The sequence below is a fragment of the Pleurodeles waltl genome, chromosome 3_1 (genome assembly GCF_031143425.1).
Source record: "Pleurodeles waltl isolate 20211129_DDA chromosome 3_1, aPleWal1.hap1.20221129, whole genome shotgun sequence".
NCBI lineage: Eukaryota > Metazoa > Chordata > Amphibia > Caudata > Salamandridae > Pleurodeles > Pleurodeles waltl.
In genome coordinates, this window is record NC_090440.1 from 835,576,519 (window position 1) to 835,600,884 (window position 24,366).

Genomic DNA, 24,366 nt, shown 5'->3' on the forward strand with positions numbered 1-24,366 from the left:
CATCCCTCTGAGGTGCCTGTGTATTTTCAACGTGATGCCCCTGCAGTGTTCTTTCTGTGTTGTTGCAGGAGTGAGGTGGGGCCTTGGCCTATGTGTTGTGGCCCTGTGGCCACAGACATTGAGGACTGGGCAGTGTCCCTCCATTTGTATATATGTATATACTGTTTTGATTTCAAAGCACGTATTTCTACTATTTTATCTTATTACACTCACTTTAATCAATTCCTTTTGTCCTTGCATTATTCCTGAGGGGTACGGGGTGGATATATAATGTTATTGCATCTGTTTGTGTGTATGGTGTTGAGGGAGGGGGTGGGGGTGGAAGGTGCTGCATGTTACGTGTGTGTGTTACTCTCTTTTTCCTCCCTCCTCCCTTGTGTGCTAGGCGGCAGTACTCACCATGGTCGTCTTTGCCGGCGTTGCTGCTCGTAATGCAGAAAGAGGTAGACGAGCATGGGGAAAATGTGTAACTCGGGCTCCTTGGTGTTCTGGTTGTTCCCTGAGTGTCCAGATGTGAGTCCTTTGACTTCTGTGTTCTGTTTCCGCTGTGCTTTTGATGTCAATGGTACCGCCCTGGAAAAGGTGGCGAATAGGCCGGTCTTAATACAGTGGGCGGAACATTGTCTTCCGCCTGGCTGTTGGCGGCTACCGGCGTGGTGCTTGCTGCTTCCGCCATAGCGGTCGGTGTGTTAAAGTGGCTGTCCATCTGAGCGGTTTCCGCCGTGGTCATAATTAAAAAATTTTCACCGCCGGCCTGTTGGTGGTATGACCGCTGCTTTATCACTGACCGCCAGGGTTGTAATGAGGGCCTGTGTGTGCATGGGCTTCATCATTTATGTGATCAAAACAAAATTCGTATTAATTAATTGTTCATCTCAGATGACTCATTGGTCACAATTTGTATGAGGTAGTGAGAACATTTCTCTGTGAAAAAGTTATTTTCACACAATGGTGGCATATTTCATTATAGGTGCCTTTAATTTATGTTATTTAGTATTAGTTCTATTGGTATTTGTTCACCTATGGTTTATGTTTACCGCCTGCTCTGGGAAGGAGGTAAATTTAGGCACTAATTCCTCATCTCCACACGGTAGTCACTAACCGCATAATAGACAAATTTAGCGAGTGGTATTTCCGCATGTGGTAAAACCTGTGCTTGGAAGTAGCAAGACTAATGCATTAACACTGTGCAGTACTTTAGCTCTGCCCCACTTGTAATTGGTGCTTATTGTATGCAAAGCTTCAATGTGTTAGGAGACCATGACGATATTTGTTGATCAACATAGATTGATGTTTGCACTTTTCACCTGTGGCGATTGGGTTTCCTTATGGTTTTAGACCACTACTTATTTACCTTTTAAGCTAATTTCTCATTATTTTAATCTCTTTTGTATCTCAGGGCAGATGAACCCTTTAGCTTATCACCTTCCCCTGCCACCGAATATTTCAGTTGCATGACAAATGAAACCCTTCGTCACTGTACCTTTGGCAGAGTGGTTATTGCTTCTACACTCATCCTAATGCAGTCAGTATGATAATTAAGTAGAGGAAAAACTTTCAATGCACACTTTTTGCGAGTATCTACTATTGCATTTATTGGAAGGATTAGCCCACTTGTGAGCGTTCTTTGTTGGCTGATTTTCCTATCAGTGCCCGCTTTTGTTCTGAGAATTCAATCGGGCATTTTCTGGGATGCCAGGAAATTATGAAGTGGCTATATATTTGAATCCAGTGATGCTCATAATACTTTCAGGCTGCAGTTGTTTGGTGTGCTAAGGGGACATCATCTCCACATTGCAGGCTGCGATCCTGAGGTATGTGAGTGCAGCATGCAGGAACTCAGCTGCTGTCCAAACTCATGACAGCTTGCATGCCAAACGGGTGTTTGAGGCTGTACCATGTTGGGGAGACATGCCAGCATATTATTGTTGCAATTCTTGGATTCATTGATCATAATCTATCTTTCAAGGTCAAAATCTGCTAAAGGATGCCTTCTTGTTTGTCTGGGGCTAAGTGTGATGCTAGTTGGAACTTTACCTGCCTACTCCTGCTTTCCATGAGTCCAAACTAGGAAATGGATGGAAACATCCTTTGTGTTAACCCCTTTCTGAGATTGGCTCCCTTACATTTGATTGCAGCAAAGCAGTCAAAATCCACCATTAACCCCCATTCCCTATACAAAATGTTCTGGTTTTCACTGTTCCGCATTATCGAATGATTATGTGCCCTTAGGAACTCTGACTGTGCCTGTGTATTGTACATTAGCTTACTGTTTTCACTGTGCTAATTCTAGGATTTTGTTCATTCTGAGAACTTCCTGCTGTGTCTGAGTCCTACTCTGCCAAGCAGTCAGACTATTTTGTTCCTCTTCAATTTTTTTGAATCAACTGTTTATGTACCTCTTTATTTCTACCTATGCAACTATATCATTGGTAACAGATATATTTGAGGCCTTTTCCACCCTATCAGTAACTTGTAGAGACCTGTTTCTTCTACAGGGCAAATAAGGGACACTGCAGTTTTAAGAAAGAGTTGCCGGGAAGCAAGATAAAACAAGTAATTGTGACCAGTGTGGCCAGAAATGGAAAATCACAATGAGCTACTGTGAACTGCTTGCTGAATCATGGTTTCGAAGCATTTTCTATCTGTTTTTTAAGAAATTCAGAATCACTATTAAAAATGTTTCTGGTGTGTAAAATGATCAGCCCGCAGGATAGGGCCCTTGTTCCTTTTATCCTGAGAGCAATCTGACCACCTCAAGTGTGACACACAATACATATTATGTAATCTATTGTTTTTTGTGAACTTGAAAATAGCATGAGTGAAAACCTTGTTTGTGAACATTATTAGGTACACAGTTCTCCCTGTACCAAAAGATGAGCATTGTGCAGACGCCTGGGTTCAAACTGGAGTGACATGGTGAGCAAAAGAACCATGTATTTACCCCACATCTGTGACTGGGGTGAGTGTTTGAAAAGTTTCGGCACTCCTCCATCATTCTTTTGTGTTGCTAAAGTCACCGTAAGTGGTCAGGGTACACCCAGAAGTGGCCCCCTTTGCTTGCTGTGCCACTTGGATTCAAGTTGGCCTGGATGATGAGGGGTGATACCCCGAAGTTGGTCCTAGGATGCTTGTTTTTGGTCTAGGGAGGACCTGGCCTAGCGGTTTGGGATGGAGTTTTCCCATGGGCAGCATTGCCAAGACGGATTTTCATATGACCGGGTCCAGACGGGGGTGGCATGGTGAGGAAAAGAACAATGGATCTAACCCAGATCTGTAACTGGGATTGAGTATTTGAATGGTTTCGGCACTCTGTCCATCATCCTTTTATGGTTGGATATGAACCAGCACATAAAAAGAATAATTGACAGAACATATTAGTCATCCAAAGGTAAATAGGTGTAAAATGAAATCAGATGCGTGTAAGATGAGTCTTTTTTTCTTTGTATAACTTATAAAAATGTGCAGAGGTGCCACCCAAATTCAGATCAAAGCCTTCAGTGAACCCGTTGATGACTAGCAAGTTATAGAATGCTTTATCTGCATTCAACTCTATATGCACAACTAGTGTTTCAGTGGCTGACATGAACTAGAGCACATGAGTAGTCCATTGCAAATGTGACAGATATCCTGTCTGCCTTATTGCAAGTGCATTAGCATCAAATGCACTTGCAATTGGGTGGGCTGGATATCTGTCACATTTGTGATACAATATCCATCTGAACACCACTCAGATTGAGTTATTGTCAAGAACATCTAGCAACTCATTCTCTCTGCCATTCAATTGGTTTAAATACATTAGCATAGTCACATAACAATTTCAAAATATTTGCAATTTGGATGGTCTTGATGTTAACATGTCAGTGATTCTACATGTGATCAGTGATCCATAAATCATGTTTCACTACCTAGGTTCTTTTTGAGCTACCCAGTCTCTGTTGCACCTTTCCCAAAGGCTTGCTCTGGTACTGGCCATGATCTCCACTACTGATGTTTGAGGCACAGTATACAGTGGCCATTCTAGAAAGTTCAACTCCAAAGAGGGAAAAACTCTATTCTCTACCTACAGTACATAGACATTACATTTGCAATGTAGCCCCTGCATTACCCCCCAATTAAAAGAAGGGTATAGTATGAGAATATTATTGTCACAATCTCATCTTGTTTGATTACTATAAAATCTCCACCCAATAGAGCAAACTTTTTGTAAATAATATTTAGGACATGATATGTTTATCAGACTGTATTTTTGCTAGTAATACTCAGATATACAACCAAAGGATTTTCAAGTCGAATGCTCATCTTCATGGTCAAGCACCGTCCTAACTTACCAACCTTCTGGCACTATACCAATGACCAGATGCCTAATTTAAGGCTAAGATAACACACTTGGTTTTGGAGGCAGATCAATCCATGGTCAAGGCCCCCCTCTGGAACTTACTTCCATTTTATACTGAAGGTAACTATCCAAAAAGTAGGAAGTCGCAGAAGACACATCTCTTCTGCCAAGATGTGATCTATACCACAGCTGAAAGTACAAAGCCATACATTATGTGTTCCTCATAATTCATTTGACTATTGATTATTCTTCTACCTTCGCTCAGAAGACCTCATCTTGAAAGTTCTCTAAGGCATCCCCAATGATGAACTAAAGCTATACAAAAATAATGAATAAAGCAATCATGTCAATTTAATATTGTCCCATAATTCTTCTCCAACACAGGCAAGTGTGATTAAGGCTTTATGTGCCTTTGTAGCTAACCTCAAGACAACTAAAGAAATTAGGGTTTACCTCAGGGACTGGAGTATATAGTTCAAGTAGACAGGCTTCATCAATACGAAAGCAAGCACAACATAGCACTTTGTTCTGAATTATTCAGAAAAGAGGGGTGAGACTGACAGGGATTCTTCTCAATAGAAAAGGTAACATTTTAGTACACCTTGACCAATGGCTCTTAATTCTTTGCATACAGAATCAGTGGTTAGCATATTCGATTTAAAATCAGGACATCAAACGTGGTATTTGTCGAGTATTAAGAACATATAGTGTAGAATTATGCAGCACTTATGTTTGCTAAACTTTTATGTTGTAATAGTATTTTATAACAAAACCATAATGTTATTGCTTGAAGTTCACAATCTATTTTCTCAACAATTTTCCACCTCAATAGAAGGAAAAGCACATAGAAATGTAATTTAGTACATGTTTTTGCAACCAGAGAGTATATTGGTGAATATCTCACACTATTTGTATTAATTTTCATTTTGACAGATTTGTTTGAAATCAGGCAATTGTCCTCTGTATTCATGCAAGTAAAAACACAGACTGGACTACAAATACAGTACGACAGGGAAGGCTTGAGGATCTATCTTCGGGTTGATGGCCACTGGAAAGATGACACTGTCGGACTTTGTGGGACCTTCAATGGGAACATCCAAGATGACTTTTTGTATGAATCATTATTCTTATTTTGAATGTATATGTTGTAGCTTTGAAAACGTGCAGGGAAATTTAACCTAATGTAATTACTTCATGTTCATGAATTTTGATCGTAAAATTTGAAGAAAACAACCAGTGCTTCAAACCTCGAATAATTATGGAGAGGTGCATTTTAAATTCTAGAATGTTTTCAATGGTTATTTTCCAGAAGTGTTAAAATGAGATAAAGGAGCGTTTGACATCCCGTTCTTAGAAGGATATTTCATCTGGTGGCTCAGATGCTCACCTTCTATCTTGGAGACATGTGCTGTAATTCTAGCTTTGGTATTTGAACATAATTGTTCAATCTTGAGTAGATCACTTTATCTCAAACTGTAACTATTTATACTTGTGCAATTATATGTGATGTAAGCAAAAGCTGTACTGTTCGGATGACTCTCTTCCCACCACTTCATTGTTGTGTCTGGATGCAATAAGAATCCTGCTGCAAACCTGCTGCAAAGGAGTCTTATCTTTAAAGTATTTGACTACTATTAGGCTTCCATGGGTGGGAATGTAAATGTGTATTCCATAGCTCATGTAGGCCATTGTGAGCAGTGGAGTACATGGTCTTTAATGCAAAGAGAGGGCATTTCAATCACATGTCCGTATTGTAAATTTCCCCAAGTCAACCCTTTTCAAGTAAAAATGGCATAGTGCAAGAGTGTGTGTGCCAGGTACAGACTTCAGTGCTGCTTTCTGTGAATGAGCAAAGTGCTTGTATGTGCAGCTGGTACATCCCTGTAATACTGTATGAAACTGTATTATTATTGTATGGGGTTGCTTGCCACAAGAAATAATCACGCCCTGTTTTCAGGATGGACCCTTAAAGTCTCTAAATTAAGCTGAGCTCAACTCCCTTGAAGCTATTGCTAAAATCTGGAGAGTATTATGCAATACCAAAACAGTAATAAAGTAAAAACACCAACCAATAAAAATCCCAAGCCAAATTAGAACATTAGAATAAAATTTAATAAACAACATTACACCAAAATGACAATATCTTCTAAAGGAAACCAGAGGAATTGTTTTTGAACGTTTTGAGTAGAAGTAGTGCTAAAAAGCACAAAGTGCCAATGACAATTTGTGGAAGCAATAAACTGGGACCTAGGTGTGATTGTGAGGCCAGTCTAGAAGTCAGAAAGTTCAAAAAAGCGTTTAAGTCACCATGCAGAAAAGACTGTGCCCCTTTTCTGAAACAAACATTGACATTTCTTTGAAGACCCAAACACCCACAAGTGTACACTCAGAAGGGAACACTTCTAAAGCCCCCAAAACCTCAGGGTGGGGCACTGAGAGACGTTCAGGGTATCAGGCAGAGGCTAACAGCAAACTCCAGTCCATGTTTGGTAGCCATAGGGCACCTTAGGGAAAAGGCCTCCTGAAACTTGTTGTGTCCCTGTAACCGCGCAAGAGGAGAGCCAACTAAACCTTGGAGTTCACGTCTTTGTCCTAAGTACAAGGGGAACAGGCCCAGTCCTTTAGGGTTTCTCTGATGTCACAGGTAGCTGGCCCAGGACTCTTCTGTTTTTCCACAGGTCCACAAAGTGTTCTGAGGATGGCACTTTTGAGGCCACATTTATGCCTTGACCCAGCTAGTGTGTAGTGGTGACTCATGGCAGTCTCTGACTAATGGGCCATTCATCAGCCCATGTTAGACCTGGCATCATTGGAGTAGTTTCACCCTAACATTTTGCCTTGAGACATCCTGTTGCTGGCTTCATTTTTGCTCACCTTACGTCTTTACCATTGCTAACCAATACTGACATGCTTGTGTTTTCTCCTCAAAACATGTTTGCTTGGCTTATACACAATCAAAATGTTTAACTTACTTGTAAGTCCCTAGTAAATTGACACTACCTGGATGCAGGGCCTGTGAATTAAATAGAGCAAGTGGACCTGTAGCTGTGATTGTGCTACCCACTTAAGTAGCAACTTAAACATGCCTCAAGCCTGCCACTGCAGTCTGTGTGTGTGTGAGGTTTTAAAATACCATGTGGACCTGGCAAAATAAACCTTTAACCTTTGTCCTTTTTTTAGGTGCATATGTCAACCCTAGGGTAGACCCTGGATAGCCCAGATGGCAGGGAGCAGTATATTTAAAAAGGCGGACGTACTTTTAAGTTTTATATGTCCTGGTGGTGACAAACTCGTAAATATGTACTATCACTATTGCAGGGCCTATCTCTGTCATAGGGTAACATTGGTGTTACATTATTACATTGTATAAATGTATTCTCCAAATGCAAACAGGTAATTAGTTCATATATGGTGTCCCTGGAATTGTAATGAAAAAACCTAACTTATGGTGATGTTGAATTTTAAATTACAATTTGAAAATGCCACTTGTAGAAAGTTGGCATTTTCAAGCCTTAACCATTTGGTGCCTGCAGCCCATCTGGATCACATGACGGGTTCAGTTGACAGTTGGGCTTTGAGTATTCCTCCTAGACAGCCACACACAATGGGGAGCTTAGGTGTGACTGAATGGGCCATCACTAGCCAGATGGGAGGGAGGAGTTGGACCCAGCCTCACTTACACTTGAATAGGCTGTGTCCTGACTCCACATAAAGAGGAGCATACCCCTTGTAGTTAGTCTGGAGCCAAGCCATGGAGGCAGGGCACCTGTGCATTTCAAAGGGATAAAATCCTTAACAACGCATCCTTAAGGACGTGGACGTTTCCCATGCAAGAGTAACCACACTTGCCTGAACAACGCATGGCTTTTTCTGTGCCTTTACCACACATGTGCTGAACTATGCATTTGATTGGTTAAGGCACAGAAAAAGACATGCGTTGTTCAGGAGAGGACACAGAGGACGTGGAGAGGTAAGTGGGGCTGGGGCAGGGGTGGAAGTGGATTAAGGGTTTGGGGTGAGTGTGGGATTGGGGCGGGCTATTTTTTTTTAAGGGGGTGGAGAGTTTGGGTATTTTTTTTAACGGCTTTGGGTAGTGGTCGGGCTGTTTTTTTTTTAGAGGTGGGAGTGGGTTGGTTGGGTATATTTTATTTAGGGCTTAAAGTGGTGGTAGTTTATTTTTAAAGGGGTGGCGAAAGATTTAAGGAAGGGCAGTAGGAGGGAGGAGAGAAGAGGAAGAAGGATCAGGAGGGGACGCGATGAGGTAAGTGGGGTTGGGGCAGGTTTAATGGGTAGTTTTTAGCAGTGGGGTGGATTTACATCTTACGGTAGGTGGGGGTGTCGGGGTATTTCAGTTTTTAGGGGCGGGGGGTCGGGATTTTTGTTTAGGGCTCGGAGTGGGTGGGTGTCTTGGGATAACTTTGTTTTTAGGGGTAGGGTGGGGGTTGGGAATAAAAGAAATTAGGGCTTAGGGTGGGTGGAGGGTTGGGGTAGTTTACTTATTAGGGGGAAGGTTTTAGGGCTCAGGGTAGATTGGTGTAGTTTAGTTTTAGGGGAGTTAGGTAGTTTTTTTTTAGGGCTCAGGGCAGGTGGGAGGGCATGGGTAGTTTACTTTTTAGGGGTGGGAAGGTCGAGATATTTTTGTTTTAGGGCAGGTGAGGGGTTTTGGGGGAGTTTAGTTGTATTAGTCAGGGGTTGGGGGGGTCGAGTAATTTTTTTTTTTAGGGTTCTGGGCAGGTGGAGGGGCAGGTAGTTTAGGTATTAGGGGTGGGGTTGTTTTGGGCCTTAGGGCAGGTGAGGGGTTTGCATGACAGAATCACGCATGACGTTCCGCATGCGTTTCCACACGTGCCTTTACTAGGCATGCTTTTACAACAAAATTTATTGTAAAGGCATGTGTGGTAAAGGCATGCGTGGAAACAATGCGGTTGTAGATCAAACCGCATTGTTAAGGCATGTGTTGTTCCGCCATGTGTGATTCCATAATACAACCATTTCAAAGACAGGCCTCTCTTCCCACTTCAAAGCCAGCTGCCTCTATTCCTCTTGCTTGGGTGAGAAGGAGTGGACCTGCATCTCTTGAACTCAGAACCAAGAGTGACTCAAAGGATTAGTTGGCTGGCCTCCTAATCTGAAGCCTCAGGTACACAACAGGCATCCAACATCCTTGCACTTACACCTAGACTCTGCCATCTCTGAGCCTACCCTGCCAATTATTGTCACCCCAGTCCTGGACCCTTGAAAGTAGACTTAAGGTGGTCTGTAAGCCTCTGTAGATCCAGCAAAACCAATGCATCTCCTCTGCTGCGAGGTGCAAACCCGAGCAGAACGAAACATTACTGCTGCTGCATGGATTGGACCCATTGCAAAGACCTGCATCGCATTGCAGACCATCGGAACCACCACTGCAGAATGCATCCTCAGTGCTGGCACTTGCATCCCTCATTGATTGCAGCCTTAAATACGATGCCAGACTCCACAGCACTGCCTCGCACCTACTTTGAACCCACACATGGCCTCAACTGCTTAACACATCATCAACACTGGCCTTCACATCACAAGCGCACATCGACGGGATCCTCAACATTGACACAGGGCCTCACATTGCAGACTCACTGTATCTCAGAACCTACACATCGCTTCGGTTGCGAGACACATCTTGAATGCTGATCCTTGCAATGCGCTGCAACCAGGATTTAAGACACTATGTTCAGCGGACCTAACTGGGTCCCTGTAGCCAGCACGCGTTCCATTGCAGTTGGACTGAACTTATGACTTTGTCACAGTCTGCCACTGCCAGGTATCCACTGTTGGCGGCTTGTGCTTTTGGCACTTTTTTCTCTAACTTTTTTAAAATTGTATATCTCTGGTTCTAGTGATTGGATTTTTGCTGGTTTAATCTTGTTTTATTTATTAGAGAAAGTTCTGTTTTTCTAACTTGGTTTGGAATCCTTTTTGTGTGCTGTTTTCACTTTATTACCATTTGAAGTGTTGCGCAAATATTTTACACTGTGCCTCTTACTTAAGCCTGACTGCTCTGTGCCAATCTACCAGAGGTTTGAGGACAAGTTAATTTAGGGTTGGCTTGTGCCTCACCCTGACAAGGTTTGTGATTGCTACTTGACCACGGCTCACACCCCAGTGAACAAAAAAACTTTCTTACACCAGTAATTCCCTGTAGCTTAGAGTCTGTCATTAATCAATAATAGCTTGCACCACCCATCCACAACTGCTGGAAGCGCTGCCCAGGCATACAGGGCTTCTGGGAGCATGGAAGATAGTGTGGTCCACTTGCAGCCCTAATGTCTCCATTCTGTTTCCCAGGGCCAGTGCTTAATTTGTGATATTGGATGAAGGTGTTGGGACAAGGGCACTCATTTTTTTCGACCAGGATTTATTTTTCACCATCGGACTTTGACAAAGAGCAAGAGATGGAAAGAGAGAAAAGTGGTGAAAGAGGAGGAAGAGAAAAATCTAGAGCACAAAAAGTGCATAATGAAGGAGAAAACGGCATTAGATGGAATTAAGACAATGCAGTCTTTGCATCCAGCAACCCCGGAGTTAGTTTGGAATTCTGCAGTGCTAGTGGCAACGTCCTACGAAACTTTGGCACCCATCACTTTATTTTATGCTTTCTTTCTCAAATTAAGTATGGGCACGCTATTTAAGTAAGAGCAGGGCTATTTTTCCAACCTTTCTTTTTTTCTTTCTTTCTTTCTTTCTTTCTTTCTTTCTTTCTTTCTTTCTTTCTTTCTTTCTTTCTATAAACCCCATACTTACAAAACACAAAGCTGGCATAGTTAAAACATGTTTTTCAAAGCATTTCACTTTGTATGTTGCTATCCCCTATTTGTGTTGCTCGAATGACCCTTACCACACTTCAGTTTGGGAGCTCAATACAATTTAAAATCGGTTGTTAATAATCGGCCTTCAGATGATATTTCCTCCAACCCATAAAACCATCGAATACTGCAGGGTCCCCAAGGGTTGAGTGACAAGCTTCTAATGGCAGTTCGCATTAAGCCCTCAATAAATATTCAGTGCTCTGAAGTGACCACAGACAAATGCAAGAGAATAAAAAAACAATACTGTTTCGCAGCTCAGCTCAAATTGGCAGCAAAATGGATATCTTTGCTTAAAAACGGCAGAGATGCTATTTGTTAACAGCACCTTGCTCCTTTCAAACTTTGCAGTTGCCTCCTCCCCTTCTTTACCAGGGTTAGGTGAAGTTGTTTTGGAGTGCTAGAGAGCTTAACTTGAAAAGGGAGGTGTAAAGCTGGCCTGTGCCTCAGAGCTTCAATAGTGGTGCTCCTCTGAATTTAACGAGATTGCTAGAGAAGGCTTGAGCAAACTGACTGCAAAGGATGTGGGGGTGTGGTCAGCATAGGTAAATCAGGAAAGATTCCACCTGCACTATTGCATTACACCTTGACCTCTTATTATGATTTCTGTCAGTTTGCCTACATTTTAGATGCTCCTCTGATTACCGCATTTGAAGTGGGGTTTCCCAAACACACGCTTTTTCATCCCATTAATTGTAACCAAGAAAATAATTAATTGATATTTGTAAGTGCCTCTTTTTCAGAACCTGCACCTTATTTTAAAACATTGTAATAAAATGTTTTTTTGTATTTAAAAGATCTCCTGTAGGGGTTCCTGAAAGCACGCCAGAGTTATTTGGAAACGCCTGGAAAACCTCGTCGGTGTGCTCCCCAGACCACTTCCCTTCACCCCTGGACCCCTGTGACGTGCATCTGCAGTCAGGTGAGGACCGGAAACAAGCCTCCTGGTGGTTACTCGCCCTACGTTAAATAACAGACGGCCGTTGACTGTTTAATCGACATCTTTTATATTGTACCTGCATTCACGCTGAGGTGACTAAAAACACCACAGCATGTCAGAACCGGAGGAATCATCCCAGACTGCAGAAAACCATCATTGCTAGTCTTTGCTACCTGGTTTATTCATCTTTGTAAAGAATGCCACACGAATGATATATATTTCCAGGGCTCATGGTTTACTGCACTCTTGCTAGGAAAAACGTTTCGCAAAGCCCTCTTTTAATAGCGAGTCTAAGGATCTTCAAAACATATACAGGGAACAATGATGATGAAAATGTCAGAAAAGTATACTGCCATCCGTGATGGACATGGATGAAGGCAGATTTTATTTCTTGTGAGGGTGATTTCTATTGTAGCATTTTTAACTGAGGATTCTAGATGTTTTTGGTAGAAGAATGTGTCCTGTAGTAAACCGTAAAGACTCATTTAACACTTTACCATCAAGGCCAGGATAAATCAGGCCTGGGATTGTTGCAGATGTTATGCCTCATTTGCTTTGGCAATATTCAAAAGGCTGATCATTTGGTCATAGCAAAGAGTTTGAGTAAAATTGAACTTGATTCATCTCTGAAAAACTGGTTCATAGTCAGTGAGATTGCTGCTGTTACCAAATATGTTCAGTAAACAACATTTGCAAAGTAAACCACACAAATATATTATTACCTAATGGCGTTCACCACCAGGTAGCAATAGTTAAGACCTAGTTTCTATTTAAAAAATCTTTTTTTACTTGCCTATATCTTTGGCACCGCTTGACAAACCTTCGCAAAACTTTCCAAAACATTTTGCCAGTCCCATCAGCTGCTGCCTGGAAAGTTTCGGGGTGATCCGTTCGGGGGGACCAAAAAAAAAGGGGGCCCAAAACACGCTTCCCCCACCCCGGAAAAAGCATTTTTTTATTTTATGAATGGAGATATGGTGTATCTGTGAATCCACTCATTAAATCAAAAAAATAAAAGAAGCACAGACTCCCACGATTTGTTAGTTTAATGCCCCTGGATGGGCCAAGCCCCAGGGACTTTTTAAAAAAAAAGATGGAGGTGGGGCTCCTGGCCCCCTCTCTATGCCCTGGGGGCCGCCATCTCCCCTGGGCTTATTTCTTTTGCATGCGGGGGGCCTGGCCCACCTCCCCGCTGCCCCAGGGACACCACCTCCCCAGGGCAATCTCATACTTAATGCAGGGGGGCCCTGTGGCCCCCACACCCTGGGGACCACCACCCTTCCAGGCTACACTTTATTTAGAGCAGGGGCTGTGGCCCCCTGCTGCACTGGGGATCACCACCCCCTGGGGCAACGACCGCCAGGGCGGAGGACCGCGGGAGCACCGCCGACAGGCCGGCGGTGCTCCAATGGGGATTCCGACCGCGGCGGTAAAGCCGCGGTCGGACCGGCAACACTGGCGGGCTCCCGCCAGTGTACCGCCGCCCCATTGAATCCTCCAAGGCGGCGCAGCTTGCTGCGCCGCCGAGGGGATTCCGACCCCCCCTACCGCCATCCAGATCCCGGCGGTCCGACCGCCGGGATCCGGATGGCGGTAGGGGGGGGTCGCGGGGCCCCTGGGGGCCCCTGCAGTGCCCATGCCACTGGCATGGGCATTGCAGGGGCCCCCGTAAGAGGGCCCCTAAATGTATTTCAGACAGTGAAATACGCGACGGGTTCAACTGCACCCGTCGCACAGCTTCCACTCCGCCGGCTCGATTCCGAGCCGGCTTCATCGTGGAAGCCTCTTTCCCGCTGGGCTGGCGGGCGGCCTGAAGGCGACCGCCCGCCAGCCCAGCGGGAAAGTCAGAATTACCGCCGCGGTCTTTCGACCGCGGAACGGTAACCCGCCGCCCGCCAAGGTCAGAATGAGGGCCTATATTTGGAACAGAGGGTCTATGTGGCCCTCCTGCTGCCCCGGGCACCCTGTCCCCTGCACGATTTCATGTTTTTTGCAATTTGACATGTTTTGCACTTGTTACATTTATAGAACCCAGTTACACTTTTGTTTAACCAGTTTGTTTTAGGATGTTCTACATAGTGACGTAAATGATAAGAATATAAAAAGAAATACATCTATATAAAAATATGCAAGTAGGTATATGTATAACATTCTCATGATGAAACTTTAGTGATTGCAAAAATGGAGGCAACATATTTAAAATGCAGAAAATAACATTGGTTATAAGTCTCATTTATATAGAAGTAATTATTGTAATGTAATTTGATTTTTTATTGGACATTCTTTCAACTTTAGGATTCTAATTTGAGGGATATGTTTCATTTTATTTTTTTAAATTTCACTTTCATATATGCTTTTGTATAATGTCAAACTACCATTACTAGAATGCAATGGGGCGGTAACAATGACATCACACTATTTAAGGGTGGTATGAAAAAAACGAATTTACCGTGAGCAAGACTCAAGTGGAGTTGAAACGCGTTGGTGGTTGCTATTCTTATCATTAAATCTGCCTAAAGGAACTTTGGAGTGCGGTAAATTACTTTTTGGACACAAAATATCTTTCAAGGGTGGTCTCCTTTGTTACCGGCACCGGCAGCTGAGTGAGCCTTTAAGAAAATGTCTCTGACCATTTGGATAAAATAAATAAATATATATATATATATATATATATATATATATATATATATATATATATATATATATATATATATAGGTTGGGATAGTTCTTCACTAACGCTCTTCTTAAACAATAGCCTCTATTAACAGTCCTAATCAAATCCTCATGTCAATATTAGTTCAGAATATCAATAGTTTTCTATCTCAACGTGACCTGTGTGGTCAACTTAATTTATGTTTGTTACCTCGTTCTAATTAAACACTCACCCACAGATTGAGGAATCACAAACATATTGCCACCTTTCTTACCTATATAAACCTTATTAAAATACATGACTGCTTCACCCCAAAAGAACCAATACAAGTAAAGAACATCTGTGCCCGTATCAGTTTCCCCAAAACATGCCACAAAATCAAGTTTAATACCCTGCTGAACATATTCCACGCCATCTGAGAGTTAATCTGACTCATTTGATCTACTTCCTGAATCACTTAAATGTATTCACCCTATTGCAGTGCACTAAAGATTTACCTTCTTTGACACATATGCTTAAGCCCTGTTCAGAAACCGCAAACTACTTATCTAATCTTGACACATCTAATTTATAGGCACATGACGAACCTAGTCCATGGCATTATGTTCATATGTTTTACCATTGATGTAAGCCAAGCCTCCTCCAGTCACACCAATAACATGACAAGTCTGCTCTCTGCCATACCCACCTTCCCACCTTAAAATTCTGGAGATTCTGTTTCCACACCAGGCCTTCACTCCACCCAATCAAAGTCAAAGCAAAAGCTGCAATAGATATCATATGCAGTGTTGGGTGCTGTGGTATATTTGTTGGTTTTATATAGCATGGATCATAGCCCTCAAGGCAACATAGCTCTGTAGCGTAGACACCAACGTTGAATTAGACAATCAGCACACTTTATAGTCATAAAAATGGGTTTGTATGCTATTCATTTAGAGGAATTGAATTTTGGGATTTCTTTTAAAATCTACTGAAGTAAAAAGTGATTGGACATATGAGCCAAACTCAGTCTTTCTAAAGCATTTTTTCTGAATTGTAGAAAAAGGGCAAATGAAGTAGCTCACAGATAAATTATGCTGCACATTATTCCATTAAGGTTTGACCTTTAAGTGTTTAAGAGTGTATAGTTAAAGGAAGGAGTAGGTTCCTACTTTTTCTAGACCAGGACAAAGTTGCAAGTTCAGGCTGACTGCGATGGAGTGTAGGCCACGAATATTGATCAGGTTAGTCCCACCCAAAAATGTACCTTCACACAGTCCAATGCACAGAGTCAAAAACTTCAGGATTTCATAGGAGGAGTTCAACTGATGCCAGCCAAGAGTCCAGGACCCTAGGAGACACCGCTTGCTGATCAGGAACTCAATCTAGCAGAGGCCAGCAGGGCTCAGGCAGGTCCAGTTGCAGGTCCAGGTAGGTCCAGTTGCCAGTCCAGACAGGGCCAGTTGCAGCAGGTCAGCTGGGCAGTTGCGGGGAGACCTCTGAAGAATGTTTTGTCCCTGTAACCCAGAACCCAGCCAACTGAACCTTGGAGTCACTCTGGTAGTCCTGTATTCAAGGAGAGGGTCCTAATTTCTGCCGACAACAAGGCAGGCCTCAAGCAACAGGGCAGTTCTCTCTCAGTAGTAACTTAGTCATACCCTCATGTTGAGCAGTGTATTAACTGTATGCTGTAAATCATGCGCCTGGCCTTGTCAACAAGGTTCCCGTCTGCACTGTGTAGATTTTGAATAACATGAGAGACTATATTGATCATATTACTCCTATTGTGACCTAACTTTACAAATTGTCCATCTAAGGCCAATGGATTTTCAAAGTGGGCAGTTACTTCTAGAAAGCTATTAACCTCCAGCAATACATAAACCACACTGCAGGCGATCCACACGCAGGTCCAAAAGAAAAGAGAATGACACTCAGTGGGAAAATGCAGTGATTGGTCATAATGCACGTCACCATTTTGTGCAAATATATATATATATATATATATATATATATATATATATGACACTCCACTTCCGTGAACAAGGCGTAATGCGGAAACGCGTTGGATTTGTTTTATTTTGCAGTTAAATAAATCAGTGATCTTTTGTATGGAGGCGTCCTGGATCTCTTGTAATCCAGAGAGCGTTTTTTTTATATATATATATATATATATATATTCACATGCAAACAGTGCTCAGTATATACACATAAAAAGCATACTACCACAAGGAACTATTTGCTTTTACGAGCATTGCAATAAAGTATAACACATACACGATTGTAAACAATACTTGTGACAATAGTTTTAACTGGATGATACTGGGCCTACAGCCTCGCACTGAAATCTTTTTCTTCATTCGTATGACTCCTTTGAATTCCAAATAATATTGCAACTTTTATAAAAAATATGCCAAGCCCAAGTGTGCCTCTGGAAACTGCACAGAATTTAATGCAAAATAGCCTTTTACTTTAAAACAGCTACAACCAAATGAGGCAATGCTGTCTAATCTTCTTCTATAAATTCATTTCTCAGGTCAGCTCTGATAACGTAATACTCTTCTCTTCATGCTTCCACCTGAATCTTTCTACCTGGCATATCTCACAAAATATTTATAGTGTCTACACCCCCTTCTGTTCTAACATATCATCTTGTAGTACCTGTACCACAGAAAATATTTCTCCCTGGCTGTTGTATATTACTTTGTATATAATCTAAATCATGTTGATGCTTTCCATAGTGTATATTAAAAAATATGCAATTTCCCTACAATTACTCTAATTCATCAATGCATGTCTTGGATCATTATCTGAAATCTCAACTGCACTTTTGTCTTTCAATTTTTTACAGTATCATATGCAACAGAAGGTTGTAGCATTATCACTAAAGAACTCTTTGCTCCATGTCACTCCTACGTGAGCCCTGTTTCCTATTATGAGCAGTGTAGACGTGACACCTGCAAATGTGGCCAGACATGTTTGTGCTCTGCTTTGGCCCATTATGCTCACCAGTGCCGAAGATATGGAGTCGTTGTAGACTTCAGATCACAAGTTACTGACTGTGGTGAGTGATGTATTATATGTTTAGTCTGTTAATTGTAATATCAACTTAAAACTTGTTATTTTTTTGGAGAGTCTAGGATGCCAAAGTGTAAGGATATGTGATAAAGGGTCTAAATCTTGGTTTGTCTCTGATTAGTGTAGAACATGTATTGAATAATGTCGGACAATGTCCTCTGATATGACTGTGTCCCACAGCCCAACAGCAAAACTGCACAAATCCAACATTAATGTAGGAATATAAATGTTTGTGGATCTTTAAAATAATATTTCGATTCGAAGTGGCATTTACCACTGAGAAAAAATAGTTTTTATAATAGGTGCAACTTACCTACTAAAACTAGCAAAAAATGTAAGGATTACTAGTCTGTAACTCCATTCAGGAAATTAAGTTAATTGAAAACCAAAACGAAGAATACAAGTCTGACGACACCGAAAATGTGAATCTCAGCTATGAACAACAATGATTATGGTGAAAAAACCTTTTCTATGGCATTGTAATAATTTTTGTGGATAAAAGGTTTTCCAAGAAAATCTAATGACTTCTATGAAAAAAGTGGAGCTGGTATGGAATCTTGGAAATATATGCATATTTGCAAAATAGACTACAATTCTTAAAATGTTCACTGTGCATTTGGTATTCCTACAATCAATTGACTGAGAGAAATACATATCTTAGTCCACCACTGAAAGTCTCCTTTAGGCAAAAGTTAAGAATAGATTTCTCCGTTTATCACAAATATCTTCCTTTACATAAGAATCCAAAGAGGAAGGTCCCTTATTGCTACATCACAGACCTTAATGTTTTGGGTCTATCATTAATTTAGAAAATATGTACTTTTTTGGTTTAGGTACAGAACAATTACTATCATTGCATGCTTCTCATCACTTGATTTTTAGGATGTGAAGAAACAAAGGACAATATTGTGTATAATTACTTACAGCCTTCTAGTGGTTTTCTGCACCTGGTTTTGGGAATATCACTGAAACATTTCTGACATACAAAAATCTTACTTTAGATTAAGTAAATATATCAACCATTACTTCATATTAATAGAAATTCAGTTTTCAAGACATTGGAGTTACAACATCAGGCTTATGGTGTTGATAGCAGAACAATATTCAGTTATTACATTTAAAAGGTTCAAATGTACTTTCATGTATTGGTCTTGCAACCAGATAAGTTTGTAGCGACACAATTTTGTTATACCAAGCAGAAAATGTTTTTTTGCTACAGTTGCACTTTTAACTTTGTCATTAACAAAATAGTAAAATATGCATAGACTTCAAAAAAACATTGGCAATAACATGGGTAAGAGGAGTAGAACAAAACTTGTTATCCAATGTATCTCATACAGGATTGTGCCAGAATTACCCCTTTCATTACCAAATGGTAGGCGTGTTTACCTGTTTTATAGAATATTCCATTGACAGTAAAATGGTTAAGGACTGTAGAAAAAAAGATTGTCATCTAGTGCTCCTCATATCGGAATGTTACAGAAGCATTACTTTTCATACAAATCAGTTGACATTTTTACCTAGCATCCTCTTTTATCTCTGGGATAGATATGCTTGAACTGGTCTACTTACCTATTGCGTACTTTCTTAACAGGCCAGTGAGCTGTTGAGAAAAAAGAATACCTACTCTCATGAACTATGTAAACGTATGGATGCAAGTTTCATCCAAATTATAAGTATCCAATGAAGCTGATGGGACTACAAAAGGGGTAAGCCCTTGATAGCTTCTGGTGTGGATCAGCTGCTGCAATCCTAAGCAGGGCTGCTGCTGCAGGCCCAGCGCAGCATTATCATATTACCAACATAATTTAGGACCCCTGTACTTTAGATCCCTTGCCATTCTATTTTAAACAGTGCTCTCCATAAGCCTACAAGATGTCTTCTTTCCTTGGTAGGGAGTAGCTCACAGCTTGGAATTTCTACAATTTAGGGTTATTGGCAGCAGCCACAGCAGAAGGAGCTAAAGATTAAGGAGTTCAGGAAGGTGAGCATAACTGTTCTGTATACCAGCTGGGAACTCCTCACTCAGGCCTATACAATGACTGCATCGTGAGGTGTAACAAATGCTCTTTCCTTTAGGTCCTTACAATTAAAGAGACAGTGAAGCAAGGAGAATTTTATAGCACTACTAACATATAATGCATATTTGATAAGAAGCAATGACACAAAAGCATGCAAGAACACATGAGATACCCAGTCACAGTGAGGAGCCCTACTGGAATATGAGCAGTCTTGGCACATGAGCAACCACTGTTGATGTGCAACAACACTGAATCTGAGCATGAAAATGTCAGTTCTAAGCACAGTGGGTTCTGACCAGCTTAAACTGTCTAGATTTGTTTATATTAAACTGTTTTTTCTGCACTCTGCTGTGAGCGAGCCTAAAAAATTCAGTTTCACTCGCTGTCAGGTTTGGTAAAATGAACTTGAGTGTTAACCACCAGTGCCAGCTTTTATAAATATAGTTCACTGTTGTACAGCTATTCAAGAGATACTGCACTGGATCCATGTGAGTACATGTGTACAAAGAAGTGTACATGTGCGTGCTAAGCCGGTATGTCTACTGTCTAACTCCACCTGGTATCTGAGAAGAGGTAACATGTGACAGATGAAACCTTCAGTAAATTGGTTATGTCCTTTCCAGGCGTTATAATGTAATTCAGCATCTACAAATATAGATCCCCGTTTTGTCTGGCTCGATTATGAACCTGCAACACTTTACTATAAACCTGTGGTGATTTCCTGTATTCATGCTCCAAGCAAAAGCTCCATTGAAACATTAATTTCATATTGGCTTGACATGGAGAAAACAATAGAGTCTCTTTTCCTATAATTAATATTATATCAGTTCAATTATATCTGCATTTTCCATACACTCGTAGTTTTGCATTATGTTTTTGAGTCAGCCCCTAGTCAGCCTTGATCACCCTGATGACCAGTACTAGGTAGATCAAAGCCTCCACTCAGACAGAGGGACCACACAAATAAGTTTAGCCTTTGCCTTTGACAGGGAGAGGGGAGGAGTAATCTACATGGGCTAATTAACTGTTACTTCCATGATATGCCTGAGCATTTCTTTCTCACAGAGAGAAAAAGTGCAGCCAGACCTTTGGCACCATTAATATCGGGAGCTCTCTTTTGAAGTCTTGAAAGGAAGGAACCTGTTTGCAGTGGCAGTTAGGAGTGGAGCTAAAACCCAAAATATAGCTGTTGAAAAACGAGTTTATTGTCCTATTTTGAAAAACCCCATCCTGCTGTGTGAGGGGGTGGAAAAAACTAGGGGCTGTAATGAAGTGACAGTCAAGGGTGGAGGGGTGATGTGGTATCTCTGTAATGGGCAAAGAAGGCTAATTCCTAGAATTCTACAACTCTTTTAAACCCCTGGACAAGGCAGAAAATCCAAGAAGAGACAGGACCTGCAGAAGAAGTGAAACAACTGACCCATTGTGGATAAACCCCTGCCTGGAGTAAAGAGATCTTCTGAATTATAGTTTCTTCAAATTTGTTGGACCTGTACTCTGAGAGCAGATGAAGGGGTGAGGATCCCAGCCACCGCTTCCAACTACTGCATGCAGGAAGCTATACTGATGAATAACGGCATGGGAATGGGATGAGAGAATACCAAACACTGGAGTGGCAGAGGGTGAAGAAGGCTCTTCCTTGTTACTGTAGTGTCCAAGTGAGGATAATTGCTGTCACCGTCCCTTACCTTGACATTGCCTGCATAAAATCTATCCACACCTGTCAAAGTTGCACCATAGTTTTCTACACTTGTTATTACATGATTAAATTCTTAATTCATACTCTATACTAGAGAGTTTTATACCTGACAATACCCTCTGTAAACCATCTTAAATTTGAAGTTCCCAACATAGGATTTCTACATCTGGTGCTCCCTGGTTCTCAAGACAAATTATCCTTTATTGTTGAAAGCAAACATACTAGCAGCAACTAGTAAATACATTCACTACTAGTGGTAAACTTGTTACTATACCTTTTCTCAAATGAAACAAGATTCTCGTAACTTGAGTTTCTTGTTCCACAGTATTTACAGCTGTCAAGTAACAATCTTTGTGTTCTATTGTTTAAATTTTAGGCCTTTTTGACTTTATGTCCCAAACAATGATTCAAGTCTCTGTTTTTCTTCCACTTTTTGAAATATAGTCTCACACTTTCCCAAGGAAGTCCTACCTTCTAAATGTGCATGTGGCACCAATATTCTTCTGTACATCAGAACTATGATTCTCTAGGCTTGTTTTTCAAACAGCAACAATATATGTCACCCAACACCCACTACATCCAGTACAGCCCTGAGAGCCATTGCCCAAGGCACAAGCCCATTAAAGCAAAGCACAATCTTGTGTGGTGCTTGTGAACCGAACAGGGCCTTCTAAACCACAGGGATGGCCAGTTCCCTAAGAGTAGGCCACTGTTGAAGAACTGACATGCTCCAGAGGGAAACACCAACATCTCCCTTGCCTGGAGAACTGCGAGGCCGTGAGGAGAATAGCCCTGCTCGTGGGAAGCTACCCCAAGACCAAATGTGTCACACACACCTGCCTCCCAACAAATTCTCAAGGATTAACCTATGTCTCCCAAGAATCTGGAAGAGTGAACTGGAGAGGATGTACTTCTGAGGTTACACTTTTGGCCCAGAGGCCCTTGTGTGCATGGATTTTGATTCCTAGGTTGTGTGACTGCAATACAACTGGGATGTACATTTTGAATCATTACATGTAGTCCCTTATGTGATTGAATGGTGATACCATTCTGGAAATGATAACATTTCAATTGGCATTGTGCTGAGTGTGTATTATGTTTTTTATTAGCATGGTGAGCCCCTAACAAACTAACATGCCTGACTTTTACTAATGAATTTCTTATGTTGCAGTGGACATAAGGGGGTTTTGTGTTTTTGGAGATTATGGTGTTCTGCTAGCAGACTGATAAAGATGCTTCTGGTGCAAGGGTGCAGGGCACATTTAGGGGTTTACAAGATCTGTAGAACTTTTAACTGAGCTGTTAGTTGTGAGGCTTTTTTCAGAGTCACCATAGGTGTTTCCACCTGCCATCCTGCATATAATTGTTATTTGGGCATAGGTAGTGTGTGTAATAAAGTATGTGACTGGACAGTAAATTGATAAATGTTTGTAGCATGCTGTCATCTGAGACTCTATCACAGAGGCACCTCCCTTGAGTAAGCCTTGGTCTACTGTGCTCACTATCCAGAAAGTCAAGTGCTAAAAAGGGTTACTTTCGTCCCAGTTGAGTGGTCAACAGTATGGCATCCCAGGTCACCACTGCAAAAGACCTCACTTTTTGCCAATTGGGATCCAGTATCTCCTGTGACCCTCTAATCCGGATTTTGTTCAAGGAATATGAGTAGCTCTATCTTATAAACATTCCTGGCACATGAACAGCTCTGTTACTTAAGGATTATTACTGGCACATCAGAGAAGGTACATTGAAGAGGCATCCATGCCACAAACCAATTTTCATTGTCTAGATTGTTTCCTGATGATATTAGTCCATAATCCTGCAGGGCCATCACAAGCATATTTTTAATGGTTTTACTGGCCATTAAAATGTTAGGTCCAAGAGCTTATTCATCTCCAAACTATGTTGGAAATCCCCACCATCACCTTTTGAAGCTCAGTCAACTGGGACCAATACTGGGGAACAGAAAAAACCTTACAATGATTTCAACTCACAATGAGCAATCTAAATTGACATCATCTGAATGAGTGACAAATATGATGATCCCTAATTTGAAGAAGAGTGTAGAGATTGCTAGGTGAAGCTATATAGTAAAACTGACAACCCATGATCATTCTTCGTTCAAATTGGATTTTTCTAAGGAACAGCACTGTTTGCTTAGTGAGGCCTACAAAAATGGGATTAAACAAATGGAAAAACATTTTAAAGGGGGAAGTAACTTGGGTTTATAAAAGAGCAGAAATGTAAGATTACTAACAAAGTGAGTATCATTAGATTCACACTTCGTTTGTGCATATCTAATGATGTGGAATGGCAGTAAAGGGTTTGTCTAACAGAAGATTTGGGATATACTCAGAATGTATCTTGAAGTACAACTATTTATCTGCAGCAGATCTTTTGTTTCGTGATTACACCTGTTATCCATAGAGGTCTTTAATTACCTCATTTGACCCTTCAGAATGAGAATGCTCAAATACAAAGCCTTTGTTTATTCCAACAGAGTCTTATTGTACATATTGGGTGCACACCATGGAAGAAGGATCATTAGTGACTATTCATAGGTGACTTTCAAAGGGAGTGCAGCCTGGTGCATCACTAGAATGTTTACAATATAATCCCTAGAACAGTTACATCAGAACTCAAATGGTACTTTTTGGTACAAAAAAGAAATCCAAGTTCGAAACCCACCAAAAAATCAGAGCATAGTTACTGTTAAGTAACAAAAGTTAATCCTTTTGGAGTTGTGTATTTATCCCCAAGAAATTGCATGGAAGCGTTGCTCATATTACATTGTTGAAATGGCTGAGATTAATTCAAGCATTC

General features: G+C 41.3%; 1 protein-coding gene across 1 annotated transcript in view; it reads left to right on the forward strand.

Moving 5' to 3' along the window:
* OTOG (otogelin) overlaps positions 1–24,366 on the forward strand; it is a 956,473-nt gene that overhangs the window by 252,552 nt on the left and 679,555 nt on the right. The window contains exons 15-17 of the mRNA XM_069221482.1: positions 5,273–5,450; positions 11,976–12,100; positions 17,600–17,812. Coding sequence (XP_069077583.1) covers positions 5,273–5,450; positions 11,976–12,100; positions 17,600–17,812 — 516 coding nt within the window. The remainder of the gene's footprint in view (positions 1–5,272; positions 5,451–11,975; positions 12,101–17,599; positions 17,813–24,366) is intronic.